At 45.3% G+C, this 17,165-nt stretch overlaps 1 protein-coding gene across 1 annotated transcript; it reads right to left on the bottom strand.

Annotated features, from left to right (window-relative positions):
- Nucleotides 1-41: 41 nt before the first annotated feature.
- LOC104603489 (thioredoxin-like protein Clot) lies at nucleotides 42-16,360 on the bottom strand. The gene is made up of 2 exons (XM_010267532.3): nucleotides 16,079-16,360; nucleotides 42-447 (listed from the first exon to the last, which is right to left on the bottom strand). The coding sequence occupies exons 1-2, from the start codon at nucleotides 16,221-16,223 to the stop codon at nucleotides 170-172; spliced, it is 423 nt and encodes a 140-aa protein (XP_010265834.1). The 5' UTR covers nucleotides 16,224-16,360; the 3' UTR covers nucleotides 42-169.
- Between the last annotated feature and the right edge of the window lie 805 nt (nucleotides 16,361-17,165).

Raw genomic sequence — 17,165 nt, 5'->3', positions numbered from 1 at the left:
TAGGGCTTTCTGTTGTTCTGTCCACCCATAAACTAGTACAGTGGGGAAACGAATCAAGATTCAAAGGGAGTAATGAATCATAGATGGAATTGTTGGTAAATAAAACCCAAAAGCCTAATAAAAATCCCTGAACATTTGGCATGCAAATTATATTTTCTGTTTAGGACTTCTAACAAAGTAATACTCTGAGAAAAGAATGATAATAGAGAGAACTATTAATTTTGTGTTCAACGTGGGCTTCATGGTCTTCAAGGCGGCCAGTTATTGCACCGTTCTCCCAGCTAACGAGGGTCGGAACTCCCTTGAGCTTGAACCTTGAGTCAACTCTCCATGGGTGGTTTGGATTCCTCCAAGTGGGTCTGTCTCCAACAAAACCTCTAAGAAGTGCCACATTGGCTGATGAAGCTTCCAGCTTCTTGTATATTACAGGCTCAGCTCTCACACAATCTGCCAAAATTATAGGAAGAGAATATGTAAAATTGCATACAGCAGAGCATAACGATAACTGGGATCTCATATTAATAATTTCAAATAGAAAATAATTGAAGACTATTGTTCAAATAAGTCATGTTCACTGAAATATTACCTCTAAAGAGTGAACCTATTGTACAACTGTAGACAACAGAAATTATGAACTTGTGTTTGTGTGTCTGGAAGGAGGGATTCAGTAGAACTGTTTATCGGCTTCAGGTTCTACACAACAAATATATGGGTTTGGTTTACAAGGGACCATTAGTTTGGCCATAAACATTGTTACTATTAGAATAGTTTCCATCCTGATCACCAACCAAACAGTTCATTTTGTTGTCAAGAAGATTAATTTTACCAAGTGAAAATTAATGACGTGATTAAGATTCTTTTAACTGGCTGCATGGGAGAAAAATTCCACTTTGATTACTGAGGATATTGAAATTAAGATGCTCCTCTAACTCAGGGTTGATATTCAAGGATTCCTACAATTAAGCAACCTCCTCCAGAAAGTGTATCAAAAGGCTACTAATGATAATCTCGCATTCTATCATTAGACTTGCTAGTGTTCCAAAGTGCATGTCATTGACAAAATTGCTTGGCTTAGTAAAGCAAGTACCACTTGATGGTGCACAATCCGGTCACTCCTAGATGGCACTTGCGTGGCTTCTGAAAGGTAACTGAGATGGAGAAGATGAAGAATTCCCGGGGGCTTGCCTCCCAAGCGTCCGCCGCACAGACCCTCATGAGTGTCGTGTAGGACCTCCGGTACAGCCGTTCGTCTATTATGACGTATTTGGCTGCCTGGCGCTCTACCCTTCTGACCACATTGCGATCTGCAGAGAGGGTCCCGTGTAGCAAGAAGCTCGTGAGCGGGTCAATCCAGCTCGACTCTGCTTGAACGACGAGAGCGACCTCCTCTGCCCCCCCGAGAATGCTAGGCCGAGGCAGGTCCTCTATGTACACGGTTCTCATGGTGATATCGCTAGTGCTGACTAACCGGGACAGGGCGTCGGCCTCAGTGTTCCCCGACCTTGAGATTTGCTTGATGAAGTGTGACTGGAAGTTGAGCAGAGCTTCTCTTACTTTGGCTAAGTAAGCAACCATGGTTGGTTCGCGAGCTTCGTAATCTCCTGTGACTTGGTTGACTACGAGCTGGGAATCGCTGTAGATGATGATGTGCTTGGCTTTTACTTCTCTGGCTAAAGCTAGTCCAGCTATCAACGCTTCGAATTCCGCTTCATTGTTGGATGCCGCGAACTCAAAGCGTAGTGCGTACTCCAATTTCGTGCCACTTGGGTTGTGCAGAACTATTCCAGCTCCGCTGCCCTGCTGGTTTGAGGAGCCATCTACGTAAAGGATCCAGGGCTCCTCATCCCAGTTCGCGCTTGGCCTAACTAGGAGAGATGCCACACCGGTTGCTACTTCACGGGGCCCAAACTCAACTAGCTTGGGAGCTCCGGGGTCACCCGAACTGGGGGCCTCGTGCTCAACTGGCCTGGGGACTTCGGAGCTGAAAGTGCATTCGGCAATGAAATCTGCTAAGGCTTGGGTCTTAATAGCAGTTCACAGCTTGTATTGGAGGTCGTACTCGCTGAGCTCAACGACCCACTTCGTCAATCGACTAGAGACCTCAGGCTTAAGTAAGACTTGCCTCAGAGGTTTGTCGTTGAGGACAATAACAGTATGAGCCTGGAAGTACGGACGGAGCTTCCGAGCTGCGATGACCAGTGCGTAGGCTAGCTTCTCTATCTCTGGATATCTCGTCTCTGCTCCCTGCAATACTTTACTAACATAATAGATGGGTCGTTGGACCCGATCTACTTCCTTTATCAGTACCGAGCTGACCACTTCGTCACTTGCCGAGAGGTACAGCTCTAAAATATCGCCCTCTTCGGGCCGGGTTAAGATTGGCACACTAGCGAGGTATTCCTTGAGCTCGTCAAACGCGAGCTGGCAGTTTTGGGTCCATTCGAACCCTTTGCTTTTAATTTCCTTAAAGAAATGTAGACAGCGGTCCGCTGACTTGGACATAAAGCGGCTCAGGGCGACTACGTGGCCGTTCAACCTCTGAACCTCCTTCAACTTCCGGGGTGGTCTCATATCTAAGATGGCCTTAATCTTATCCGGGTTGGCCTCAATGCCGCGCCGGTTAACGATGTATCATAGGAATTTGTCCGAGGTGACACCGAAGACACACTTGTTTGGATTCAACTTCATGTTAAATTGTCGCAGAATTTGAAAGACATAATGCAAGTCTTGTATTAATTCGTGTGAGAACTGAGTTTTGATGACCATGTCGTCTACATAACACTCTATTTTTCTGCCAATTAATGGCTCAAATAATTTATTTACAAGCCTTTGAAAGGTTGCCCCAGCATTTTTCAACCCGAAGGGCATAACCTTGTAACAATATAGACCGAACTCAATGATGAAGGCAATTTTTTCTTCGTCCGCCGGGTCCATCCTGATTTGGTTATAGCCCGAATAGGCATCTAAGAAACTCAACAACTCGTGCCCCGAGGTCGCATCCACCAGGCGGTCGATTTTGGGGAGTGGGAAGCAGTCTTTTGGGCAGGCTCGGTTTAGGTCGGTGTAGTCGATGCACATGCGCCACTTGCCGTTAGCCTTCTTTACCAGAACGGGATTGGCTACCCAGCTCGGGTAATGGACTTCTCTTATGAAGTCGGCTTCGAGGAGCTTCGCAACCTCCTCGTCGACTGCTTTCCATCGCTCCGGGGCTAGGTTGCGTTTCTTCTGTCTAACGGGCCTAACTACAAGATCAGTGTTAAGCTTGTGAGTTATAAGACTAGAGTCTATACCAGGCATCTCTGCTGCGGACCATGCAAAAACATCTAAGTTTTGAAGTAGGAAACTTACTAGTTCGGATCGCAGGGGTTCCTGGACTGAAGCGCCGATCTGAAGTGTCCGAACTGGATCTTCTGCTAAAGTCAGAATGGAAACTGTTTCTTCCGTGGGTGCAGCTTGTTCTTCGCCTTGTTCTGTAGGTCGCTCCAGTTCGAGGTTGTCAGTCACCTTGGTCTTTCCCTTGAGGGCGGCGACATAGCACTTGCGAGACTCAAGCTGGTTGCCTCGTGCTACCCCTACTCCGAAGTCTATAGGGAATTTCATTGCCAAGTGATAAGTGGAGACCACCGCCCGTAGGACATGGGTGATCGGCCGGCCTATTATGGCGTTGTACGGGGAGGGGGTCGCGACCACCAAGAAGTCATGGTTGAGTCTGACTATGCTGGGCCATGTGCCGCCTCCCACAGGTACTATTATTTTCCCGAGGGGGCCTGACTTCTTCTCCGCTGAAGCCCACCAAGGGAGTATTAGCGGGCCTCAAGTCACTTCCCTACAACTGAAGCTGGTCAAACGCGGCTTTGAAAAGAATATCCGCCGAGCTACCCGAGTCAATGAGGACGCGCCTGACCTCGAAATCATTGATTCTTACTTTTATGACAAGCGCGTCGTCGTGGGGGTAGTGGACCCCGCGCGCATCGTCCTCCGTAAAGATCGGTTCCTCTGTCTTCGGCCGCTTCGGGGGATTTTGTTCTTCCCTGGCAGCTTCGCGAACTGACGTCCGAGCTGCCGCCGAGCTGCCGCTGAGGTACAGCCCGCAACAATCGAGCCTCCAACTATCATGTGGATGGTGCCCCGAACTGGCCTCTCTTCCGGAGGCTGCCTCTGTGACTGCTCCGCCGGCCTACTACTGGACTCGAGAGCATCCTTGTCGTGCTCCCCTTGCCGACCTGCCTTATTATTATTATTATTATTATTTTGTACAAAATTCCTTAGATATCCATGACGAATGAGTTCCTGTATCTCGTCGCGATGATTTTTACAGTTCTCGGTACTATGACCGTGGTCTCTGTGAAAACTACAATACAAATTTTTATTTCTTTCATTAGGATTCCCCCTCAAGCGGGGTGGCCACTTCACGTACGGGGCATCCTTGATTGCCATTAGGATTTTGGCCCGCTTCGCGTTCAGTAGGGTGTAATCAGTTCGGTCCGCTACAAGAGCTCAGAACGGCTGACCCGGCTTTGCCCCCCGAGCTACATCTTTCTTCTTCCGGTTGTCCCCTTGGCTGGAAGATTCTCCTTCTCTCTTTCTCTTCTCGGGCGCGCTCTTGCCCTTCTGGTTGATCTCTTCTTCTATGGCTATAAACCTGTCCACAAACTTGAGGAATTCAGTTATGGTCGCCGACTGGTTGACAACCATGTGCCATTTGAATTCTTTGTGCGTCATGCCCTTCTTGGCTGCTACGAGGTGCACTGCGGGATCCAGGCGCAGTATCTGCATGTGCATCATTGAACCGCTTGATATAGCCCCAGATGGACTCTCCTTCTCTCTGGACTATGCTGAGAAGGCTTTCCTCAGTTTACGGGCACCGCTTGCTGGTGACGAACTGGGACGTGAAGGCTTGTGCGAACTGTGCCCAACTTCTTATAGATCTGGGTGCAAGATTCCGATACCACGTGCGGGCCACTCCTCTGAAAGTGGTGGAGAAGGCCACACACATGCAAGACTCACTGGCCCTTCCAGGTGCATCTATGACTGGAAAGCATCTACATGATCATTCGGGTCGAACGACCCGTCATACTTGTCGAGAGGGGGGAGCTTGAAGTCCTTGGGCATTGGAACAGCCAGGAGTTCGGGAGACAGGGGGATGGAACAGAAAGGAGGGGAGCTTTAACTTCACCCGAGCTTACCTCTTCCCTGCCTCTGAGCTCGGGCAGGTTGTGAGTGGTAGTTCGGCGAGCTCAGCGGCGACATCTTTGCTTCTTGGCGGGCTCCGCATTGGTGCTGCTCACTTCCGTACTGTCAAGAATAGTTTGCGCAGGAAGCAGCTCGGGCTGCTGGTGATGGCTGCAGACAGAAGGGTTCTGCTTAGAATCTACAGCAAGGATCTCGAACCGGTTCTCTAGAAGTGGGGTTTCGAACTTTGATTGCTGGGGTGATGTGGACCTGGCGGGTTGGGGTCCTCCCGACCTGATCGCCCGCGGCGAGACCAGAGTGGCTGGTCCTTCCCTTCTGCCACGGGAGGAAGCTTGGCTCTTAGGGGGGTTCTGGGAAGCTTCTTCTTGGCGAGAAGGGCGTTCATCCTGACGGCGAGACCTAGCTTGCCGTGAGGCTGGGTGCCGAGGAGGGAGCTGAGGCTGAGGCAGCTGAGGGAACTGCTGCTGATAGTGGTACTGAGGGACTTGGTGCAACACCTGCTGCTGGTAGAGCTGGAACTGCTGAAATTGCTGCATCTGGGCTTGAATGGCCCGCATGGACTGCACCAGGTTGTCGAGTTGGCTCTGGTTTGTCGTCGGAGGGACAACTGTTGGTTCAGCAAAGGTTGTCTCAACAGAGGGGGGAAGGGGAACACTCATAGGCGCCATTGCTCGCAGCACATTCAGGCTAGGGACTCCTCCGTCCACCGAAAGGGGAATGGTGAACTACCCAATGCAGACCATGGGGGCCTGGAGTTGTTCCCTGGCGATGTCCATCTCCATGCTACGTCCGACATTGCTTGAAAAAGCCATGAATACTAAGTTTTCGGAAAAGAAAGAACTGTGAAAGCTTAGAGGAAGGCTTTTAGAAGCGTTTCCCACAGACGGCGCCAAATGATGGTGCGCAATCTGGTCACTCCTAGATGGCACTTGCGTGGCTTCTGAAAGGTACCTGAGAAGAGAAGATGAAGAATTCCCGGGGGCTTGCCTGGCGAGAACACTCCGACGCTTAAGTTAGAGTTCTGTGAAAGACACAAAGAGAGGAAGAAGGCTAAGAGTGCAGATAGCCCGAGTATTAGGGAGTTACCTTTGTCTCTCGTGATTGGGCTACTTATAACAGAACTCTGTCGAATCAGGCCCACCTGCCTCTGATAGGGCAGGTATAACCGCCACTGTCATCCTGTCACAGCCGTTACAGCTAGGGCTGAGGTGGCACACGCAGGGCCGTCGTTGCAGGGTACGCACCTGTCAGATGTAGTACACCTTCCAAAGGTGGCAGACACAACACTGTCTGACGAGAGGCGTGGTGGCAATCTCCAGGTTTGTCTGGTACGGCGGTCGGGCAGGAGTCCTTCCTGCGATATGCCAAACTGCTCTTCTGCGAGCTACCTTGTACCGAGCTGCCCAACAAGTGGCGAGTTGCCCATGGCAAGTTACACCGAACTGTCTGGCCCGAGGTGTTTTTACCTCGGGGTATCTAGAGGCAAATCGGGGTGTTCCTGTTTGGGAGTGGCCTAAAATCCACTGGGAGGAGCTCGGGCATTAGGAAAGGTCAGGGGGCCCCGAGCTCGGAGGTAGCTCGGAGCGCCCCAGCCTCGGGGAGGAGGTGCTGGCCAAGCGGCTCTTCGGTGAGTAGCCTATCCCGCCGAGTTGCCAGACTGAACTCGGTGAACTCTCCCCACCGAGTTGCGATTGCGCTTATTGTGCTGTCACGTTGAGTCATCGCGTGAGCAAGGTCATGCCCACGTGTACCCGTGCTACGAGGTCGGGCCAAATCACCCTCCATCACCACCTTATAAACACAACATTGTGAAGGTTTAATTCACTGTTCACGTTTATATAACAGGTTTAATCAAGATCTTTTATGCAAGATCAATTTAGATCTCTCCCAAATTCAGTCATCATCATTACTTTCTATTGTAATTCATCCTACGAAATTTCAATCTGAGGTTCCAACTTCCAACCAAGACTCTAATTTTAGGAATTTTTAGGTTTTCTCTTGCATAGGAGGATTTTCATCATTTTGTACCCATCCTACGAAATTTCAGATTAAAGCACCCCATACACTTCCATATTCTATGTCTGCACAAGATTCCATGGGAAAAAATCCATTCCTAGACCTAGACCTATGTTCTTGGCCTTTGCAAATTTCATTTCACTCACTCACTACGCACACAGAGACACAAACGTGCACACACACAAACATGCAATTGTGAAAATAGTTCCAACAATTGAAAGCCATCAAAATCTGGAGGAAAAAAAAAGTAATAAATTTCTTTGTTTTATCAATAACATTTTCATTAAATCATCAATAGAAGATTTACAAGAGGAAGACAAACACACTTGTTTTCCAAGAGCAACAAAGGACCTCAAGAAAAGGAAAAAGACAAACACACTTAGCCCAAAATAGTTAATCCCTTTCTACCCCTTGTTTAGCTAAACCATCAGCTAGGGAGTTAGCCGATCTTTTAACCCAGCATATCTTAACTTCCATCTCCCGCACCAGCCACTTAAATTTCCTCCTCTCATTGCTGTACTTCCATAAGCCATTGTTATCTTTATTCAGCCACCCTATCACCACCTCTGAATCCCCTTCGATTATGAGTTTCCTGATGTTCAATTCCTTAGCTTTCTGGACTCCTTCCAAAACTGCAAGGATCTCAGCTCTAAGGGAGTCACCCACTCCAATTGGGCTTGAGAACATGGCAGAAATGACCCCATTCTCATCCCTAAAAACACCCCCAATCCCCGATTGTCCCAGATTTCCCCTACTACACCCATCAAAGTTTAATTTCAAGAATCCAACAGGTGAAGGGGTCCAAGGCACACTCATTACTGACTTGGTCTGTGTGCAATTTGCAATTTCACCCCACTTCCTCAACATGTCATCCACAGTGAAATCTGTGAATAGCTCCAAAGATTTCAGCCACTGTACAGCCCTAATATGTATGACAGCCCTCAGATCTATTACTCATCTCTCAGCTTCTGAGAATATCCTGGAATTTCTTTCTTCCTAAAGTGTCCAACATACTACAACCCTTAGTCCTCTCCACATAGTCCTTCCCCTTTTTATCCGCCACCTGAAAAAAGAAGGGGAAAAAAGGCCTTGCAAGTTTGACAGAGGATTCCAATTACATCCAAATAGGGAGAAAGCCCAATCCCAAATTGACCTTGCAAGATGGCAAGACACCAATAGGTGAAAACCAATCTCCCCATCCGCTTTACAAAAAACACACCAATGAGGTGATAAGCAAATATTGGGTCTCTTCTTTTGGAGTAGATCACCAGTGTCGATTCTTTCCAGATAGGCTTCCCAACAAAAACTACCAACCCTTTGAGGTATTGCTCTGCACCAAACCTCATCAACAGGGAAAGGGGGGAAAGTAGGACTGGTGAACTGACTTAAGACTTTGAAGAAGGAAGCATAAGAAAAGATGCCACTAGGGGTAGGGGTCCAAATTCTAGAATCCGCCCTAGTAGGGTCTAAGACAACGTTATCAATTAGTACAGTAAGACTCAAAATACTGTCGAAGTCTGAGTCCCTCAAATCCCTTCTTAGACCCAAGTTCCACCCAATCCTAGAAGTGGAAGAGGACGGGGTGGTGAAAGATGAGATTGGCTCATTTTTGAAATCAGATAGAGCATACAAAGAAGGAAATTGATCCTTTAGAGGAGCACTCCCCACCCAGTTTTGTTTCCAAAATTTTATGGAGTTACCGGAATTCAAATCATACCTGATATTAGGGGAGAATACTGGTAGCAGGTCATGAATGGCTTTCCAAGGAGAATTGCTTGTGATCCTAGCTCTGATTCCAGCATCCCATCCATTGTGCTCCAACCCATGTATACTTGCCACTATTCTAGCCCATAGCTTCTCCTTCTCCATAGGGAACCTCCACAACCACCTCCCCAAAAGAGCCATATTCCTTCTCCTAATATTCTCAAGCCCCAAACCACCACAAGTCTTATTCCTACACACTATCTCCTAGCTAACTCTATGATCCCTCTTCTCCTCTCTCGGCTCCCACAGGAAATCTCTCATCAGCTTCTCCAATCTGTTAGAAACCTTCACTGGGATTTTAAACACCGACAGGAAAAAGATGAGTAAGTTAGCAAGTGTGGCCTTAATTAGTGTAATTCTCCCACCAAGAGAGAGGTAGTTCTTTTTCTAGGATACTAGTCTCTTTTCAAACCTTTCCACTACTAGGTTCCAAAAGCTCTTTCTCATAGGATTATCACTTAATGGCAACCCTAAGTAGTTCAATGGCTACCCCGAGACTTCACACCCCAGCACTTCATCACTCTCCTTGATCTCTCCCTCCATATTCACCCCCACTACACAACTTTTCCCAAGGTTAACCTTCAAGTTGGACATTTTCTCAAACAGTTGTATCATCGACTTCAAGTTCCTGATAAAGCTCACATTACCGCCTTCACAAAACAGAATCGTGTCATCAGCAAACTGTAAATGAGTGAGAGGGGTTTCCACCCTCCCAACTCTCCAGCCTCTAATGAGCCCCCTAGAATATGCTCTATGAATCAGTTTCCCCAGTACCTCCGCAATTAGAATGAACAAGAAAGGAGAGAGGGGGTCTCCTTGTCTTATACCCCTACTGACTGGAAATAAATCTACCACTGTCCCATTCACTAGCATTGAATGACAATTCCGGACACAACCCATGATCCACTTACACCATCTAGCCCCAAACCCTAATTTAGTCAAAACTTTCCTCAAGAAATCCCAGTCCACCAAGTCATAAGCCTTTTCCAAGTCTAACTTACAGACCACTCCCTTCTTATCCCTCTTAAAGTTCTCCACACTCTCATTAGCAAGTAAAATCTGATCAGTAATTTGTCTTCCACTCACAAAAGCTCATTGATAATGTGCAATGATATCTGGCAATACCTCCTTCAGCCTCAAAAGACAACACTTTTGCAATGACCTTATACAAGCTATGTGCCAAGCTAATTGGCCTAAAATCATTCGGGTGGGATGCATCTTTCTTTTTTGGAATTAAGGCTATAAATGTAGAGTTCACACCCGGATTGACAATTCCTCTCCTGAAAAACTCCTCAAACACTCGCAAAAGATCATCTTTCAAATTATCCCAACAGTCCTGATAAAAAGCCATTGTGAACCCATTCGGCCCTAGAGCTTTTGTTTTATCCATATAAAACACAACCTCCTTGATCTCTTCCAAATTAAAGCTTCTTTCCAACCTTCTCCTGTTCTCCACCCCTACATCTAACCAATCCAATCCTTCTACCCACACCCTTCTACTCACAGGCCTTCTTATAATGGATTTGAAGTGCTCCACACAGGCCCCGTCTATCTCCTCTTGTTGTATTAATTCAATTCCATCTACTACCAATTTGGAGATAAAGTTCTTTCTTCTCTTGCCATCTGCCAAAGAGTGGAAATACCTAGTGTTTCTGTCTCCCTCTTGCAACCATTTACACCGAAATTTTTGCCTCCAACTAATTTCCTCCTTAAGCAGGCAATCCTCTAACTATATTCTCAAACCTCTCCTGAGTTCATTGTCTTCCTCTCCAAATTCTCCCCTTTCTTCTTTAGAGTCAAGGCTTTCAAGTTGATCCATCAGAGCTCCCTTTCTTTCATCTATCCTCCCAAATTCCACTCCTTGATTTTTGCTTTCAAGAATTGTAGTTTCTTATGGAATCTCATCCCCTCCCATTCCACCATTGGGTTACACTCATACCACCACTCCCTCACTTTGTTAGTAAACCCTGGATGAAGTAACCACATATTTTCAAATCTAAAGGGGGTAGGACCTCCACACCTTCTTTCCTCCTTACATAACACTATGGGCCAATGATCCAAGGTCACCCTTGGGAGAGCTCTAGAAGCCAAGGTTCCCCAATGTTCTTCCCAATCCAAAGAGAACAGGAGCCTATCCAGCTTAGAGCAAATGGGTCTAGATTGGAGATTTGACCATGTAAATGTCTTATGGGCTAGGGGAATCTCTTTAAGCTCAAAGGCATCCACAAAACTGTTAAACTTCCTCATGCTTTTTGTCACCCTTTGATTAACCTTATTAGATTCCTCCGAGAATCTGATCACATTGAAATCCCCACCCACACACCAGGGCCATCCCACAACCCTCTAATATCAGCCAATTCCTCCCACAACTCCTTTCTCTCTCTGTAGTCATTTGGTCCGTATACATTTGTGAGCACCCACATATAATCATCCTCTTGCTGCTTAAAATTCATGGAAATCGAGTATTTTCTGATCAACTCCTCCAAACCTTCAACCACATCCCTCTTCCACATTGTTACAATCCCCCCTGGAAAAACCCCACGAGGGAGCAGCCACCCAGCTAATCCCCCTAGCTTTCCATACACTCCTTGCCCATTGTTATTAAACTCCATTCTCTTAGACTCGTGCAACAACACAATGTCTGGGTCATACCTCCTTATTACCTCTTTTATTGTCGCTCTCTTCCTTGCACTCCCAATTCCCCTCACATTCCAACTAAAAATCTTCATTCCGCTTCTTTTTTAAACCCCTTGCCATCTACCCACTACTTTCCCCTTTTCCTTATATCTCCTTTTACCCCCGAGCTTTTTGTCACCTTCTACATCTCTCTTCAATCTCTCTACTTCACTCAATCTCCTCTTTCTTTGTTCTGATCTCCTTCTTCCTCTTCTGTAAGCTTTCTTTCAACACATTCAAATCTCCCAACCTACAACCCAACTTCCCTACAAATTTTGCTATCATGTCTTCTCTCACCGAGTCCTCCACCCCTATCCTTCCTACAAAATCCCCTCAATCTCTGTCCACCTACCCTTTCTTCCTCTCCTCTGGTCTCACCTCTCTTCTTTCCTCTCCATCCATCCTCCCTCTCCTGTTACCTCCCTCCTTCCCTTTTCTCTCCTTGTAATCCTCTCCATCTCTACCCTCCTTCCCTTCCCTCCTCTCCATTGTCCCCTCCCCTTCCCTCCTCCAGATCAACTTTCCTTCCACTTCCTTAAACACTCTTTCAATGATTTCCCACACTTTTTCATTCCTATACCTTCCTTCCCCTCTCCCCCTCCTCGGAGAGCCCGCCAACTAGCTTGACTACATATTCATGGGCTATAGGAGACGCATTAGTAGCACAAGCCGAATTCACTTGGTTACCTGGGACTAATGGACAGGCTAGAAAAGGACTGTTCCCGGCCTCCCTCTCTTGTTCCAGAGGTTAGTAAATGTCTATCTCCCTGAGTTGGTTGGAAAGTACTTCTGCCCTTTGGACACCCTGGTGATCTTTCCACTCTACCCCTGGTTCACCCCTAGATGGTGTGTTCTTGCTCTGCTTCCGGTTCTCCCAGTTTGCCCCTTCTGTTATTCCTTGCACACTCTGTAGTCTTGGGAATGAGTTAAGCCAATTACAATCTTCACCCTGAAATAAGCTTGCAATATTCCACCTGACCATGTCACCTCCAACACAACTACCTTCGTCATTTACACTGCCCACGCTAGTACCATCATCAGAAAAGTCCTCCGATTCTTCATCTCCTTCACTGCACTGCACCCAACCTTCATCCTTCTCTTCCCTCTCTTCAGTTCTTTCCCTAGAGTATCTTGGATTCGGCCTCTTTGAGGAGCGTCGCAGGGGGCTAAGATCCTCCAAACTTCGTCAGGGAACCCGCTACAAATCCAACTTCTTCTCCATTTTCCGTCACTGCGCACATCCCCCCCCCCTCTCACGACTTGGGACGATGATAAACCATTATCGTTGTCTATCAGTGGCCCAAGAAGAGTCCCCATACCCCGACCCACGTGACATTTTAAGTTATCACGTGGGTCCTTCAAGTGGAGCATCCTTTCGGTTTTACACCCACCCGACCCGCCCGGATGACCTTTTAAGTTGTCACGTGGGCCCTTAAACAAAAGCTCCGGTTCAAACTCCAGACCGCCCAACCCACCCACGTGACCTTTTAAATTGTCACGTGGCCCTTCCAACGCTATCCCAGCTCAAACTTCACCCCGCCCGACCCACCTGCCACCTTCAACGGCTCGGACCAAACCTTTCAGCTCCCCAACCCATCCTACCTCTTCGCCACGTCAGCATAAGAAGAAGAGCCCGCCATTAATTTGTTTAAATCAAACCCATTTGAATTAGTTTCCTTAATTAGGTTGCTTTTCGTTTGGGTTTCCCCAACTGGCTCAGTAACCCCAAAAATAACTTTCATCTGCTCCACCTTTTCATCTCCCACCCTCTGCCCTCCACATGTCCACCACCCAGCCAGCTCATCATCCTCTACCTTAGGAGCACCTTCCCACCACGACCGTTCAACTTCTGAAGCCACCCACATCTTGTACCAGGCTTCATCCGAGCAGATTTCAAAGAACCTCGACAGGTTCTCATGCCGTACACCAGCTACCTGTAACTCCACGACACCCAGATTTCGTTTATCAGCTTTCACCAAGATGCCTCCCAGACTCTGCATGATCTTCTCAAGAACAGAGTCTCGCCAGAGGTGAAACGGAAGGCCTACAAACTTCAGTCGGACACACCCATCTTGGACTTCGACTTCATTGCAGATTGGGCTCCAGTTCTGAACCTGTATCAAACCTCCATCCACCGCAACTGCTTTAAAACTAAGTTCTTGGTCGCCTACATCAAGCACGGCTTTCGTCTCTACAAAAGTGAACAACATAGCTTCACTCCCAATGCCTATCTCCCCTGCAACTGTACTCAGAACCCTCCTCCAATCTGTCACTCCTTTATCAGCCACTAGCACCCTTCTTTTCTTCCACTCATCCTTCCCTGCTCCTACCAATAATCTTTGATGAATAGAAGAGCAAGCAACCACCATTTCAGTCGGAAGGCCTTGCACTTCTACACTCCCAGAGGTACTAATCGAAACTGCCCCCTCCTGAACTTTTTGACCCTGGTCTTTGGATTTTTGACCAGTTCCCTTCACCCCATCCACTCTCTTATCTTCCGAGGCTACAAGGAAAGACTGTAGCACCTTCACAAAACCCATTCACCCTTTCTGTAATCTCCCTTCCGGCACACATAGCATTTGTTTTCCATTTGTTCCAAAAAACTCCACCACAGAGATAAACTATCCCTTTCTGTTTCTTTTCAATTCTGTTACATATTTCTTACCTAGAACTGACATGGAGTTTTTCCAGCCATTCACTTTACCAGAGTTGATAGCCCCATCTATGAAACCTTTCATCCATACAATGACCTCCTTTGATACCAACACAGTCGCCCTGTTATTCCCTCTGATTTTCATTGCATCCTCACCTTTGATCATTTCCTCTTCGAACTTGAATGTATTGGCTTCGATCGATACCTCAGACCTCCATCTTCCTACTACTCTGAACCTTCTCTCGTCCTCCATCTTCCTTCCGATCACTTCTAAGATTCCAACACACTTGAAACACTGACTCCTTGAGAAAGACTTTCTTTATACTTTCTCTAATTCAAAAAAAAAAGTAATAATTCAACATTAGAAGGCAGGAATCAATCCGAGATAAGTCCATATATTTAATTTCCCTAAACCCCACTTTCAATCCCCTGTAATGCCCCTTCCAGCCTTGGCAAAAAGCAGGCTAGAACTAGCCACCTCCCTTTTACACCCTTTTCATCCCATATAAACATCCTTAAAGAGTTGAAATTTCCTATTTTAGAAATGTTCATTCCTTAGTGCCAAACCATCTGAGAACCCCTTCATATTTAATTACCTCCTTTAGCTTAGCATCCTAAGCACTCCTTTTAGATAGGTTTTACAAATTCTACCCAAAGCTCAAGATGTTAAGTTTTCCGGTTTTTTATCTATATAGTTTTTTGTATATTGTAGAAATTTCATTCCTACAAATCTGTCTTAATCAAACCAAACATCCCCACAACTGTATATAAACCCCCATCCATCTTCAATGAACCTGTTCCTAGTTCCACAAATGCAAATCCAAGTCCTAAACCTTGTAAATCATCAATTTCTTTTCAGTTTTTCTCCAAAAAGTTTTCTATCAGTCCAGCTTTGGTCATACCTGTGCTAACCAAACCAAACATCCCCACAACTGTAAATAAATTCTCATCCATCTTGAATGGACCTATTCCTATTTCCACAAATGCAAATCCAAGTCCTAAACCTTGCAAATCATCAATTTATTTCCAGTTTTTCTCCAAAAAGTGTTACATCAGTCCAGCTTTGGCCATACCTGTGCTACATCAGTTTGGTATGAAAGCATTCTTATGGAAATGCTTATTCATGTCAGAAACGGATCTTGCAAATTTAGACTTCAAAACATGGAAAGAAAAGGAACCATTTGATATACTCACATCTTTAAGTCAGCCAAGCGATTTTTTTTTTTTTTTATTCATATCAGATTGGTCAAATGACTCAAATCTTGCTAACAAGGTTGCTAATGTGCATTTCCTAAACTAGTCCAAGAAGAACAACAAACAATTGTCTAACGCTGGCTAAAATTACTTCAAGCAGCTTTAACACTTCAACTTCATCGACAACACCACAAAATTCCGAACTTCATGCTAGCTATTCCTAGTACTATCACACATCACAGTTCATAGATTTCAACTACTATATTTTCCAAGATTCAGATGCCTCATGATATAAGGAAAAGAAGAAACAGAATTCGCATTCATCAAATATATGGCATGCAATTGCAATTCCTCCATATTTGTATCGCTTCTTTATGAATTTCCAGGACTTCAGAGAAAACCCATCAAACGTCTAGCAATCATTAACGCATACCATAAACACAAGAATTAGTTTCATTGGTAGAATTCTCAAATCCAACAAAACAATTCTTCTCCCTTAAGTGAAGGGTTGTGTTCCTTAATAGTTTGTGTGATATTTCTCATTTTGTTTACCAAAACAGATCAGAAATTGAAGTTAAGTACCGGGGCACCAGCTTAGAGAGGTGGAGGGATCTTTATCGGCCAAGAAGAGGATGAGATTGGCTTGATGCTTCGGTGCTTCGGACTTGAACCTCTCAAAGACCTGATTGAAGCTCGATACGGTCGCGTCCAACATGTTCAAAGGCATTTTCTCTCAACCTCTCTTCAGAGCTCTGAGCTATTGTCGATGATAAGAACTACGAAAGTACGAAGTATATCGATCAGTTAAGCAGGAAGAAGGGCGAAGAGGGCAAACCAGGGATTAGATAGAGCTCCAATTGGCCCAACTTTTTGGAGGGTTATAGATTGGCGCACTATTAAAATCCATTCGTCCAAAGGATATCCTATTCTCACGGGTGGAAATGACTATGAGCCCCCCCTTCACAAAAAGAAAATCCCCCCACGCCTTTACCACTAAAACCTGCTCGTTGAAAGTTGAAATCCAGTGTTAAGATCAAAATACCACTCAACCCCCCTACCCGACAAACATGACATAAATCATACTCGTTCAATGGCGTACTATAACTTGGGTAGGGGTTTCAATGGCCTTAAAAATCCTATTTTGAGTTTAATATTTGATATAATTGAATTGAATTCGAATAATTCAAATATTATAATTGATTAAATTCATATGTAACTTTTTTTTATTTAATAAATATTTGAATTTGACTGATTATTTAATTTGTATATATAATACATAAAAGGGAAAATTTATGATGCGGAAAAGATATAACATAAAAAGAATTTTTACATATAATACATTAGGATTCTAGTTGACTGGTAAGAAGTTTATCAAATATTATATATTTTTCATATCATAGTCGAACCCTATGTAAAATATTTAAACATTTTATATCATTTATATATAATAATTAATATATATACCTTATATACTTTATATAATTAAAATATTTATCTTATATGTTTATTATTTACCAAAAATAATTAATAGGTGGAAATCGAATTCAATAAACTATTTGAATTCGAACATTGATTTTCAATATCCATCATATAACAAATTGAATTTAGATATTGTTTGATTCGATTCGACTCAAATTCGATTCATTTACAACCCAAGACTTGGGTATCA

Source organism: Nelumbo nucifera, chromosome 2 (genome assembly GCF_055504915.1).
Source record: "Nelumbo nucifera cultivar China Antique chromosome 2, China Antique-T2T, whole genome shotgun sequence".
NCBI classification, from domain to species: domain Eukaryota; kingdom Viridiplantae; phylum Streptophyta; class Magnoliopsida; order Proteales; family Nelumbonaceae; genus Nelumbo; species Nelumbo nucifera.
The sequence above is the reverse complement of the archived record's forward strand: the minus strand, read 5'-3'. Positions and strand labels throughout refer to the sequence as shown.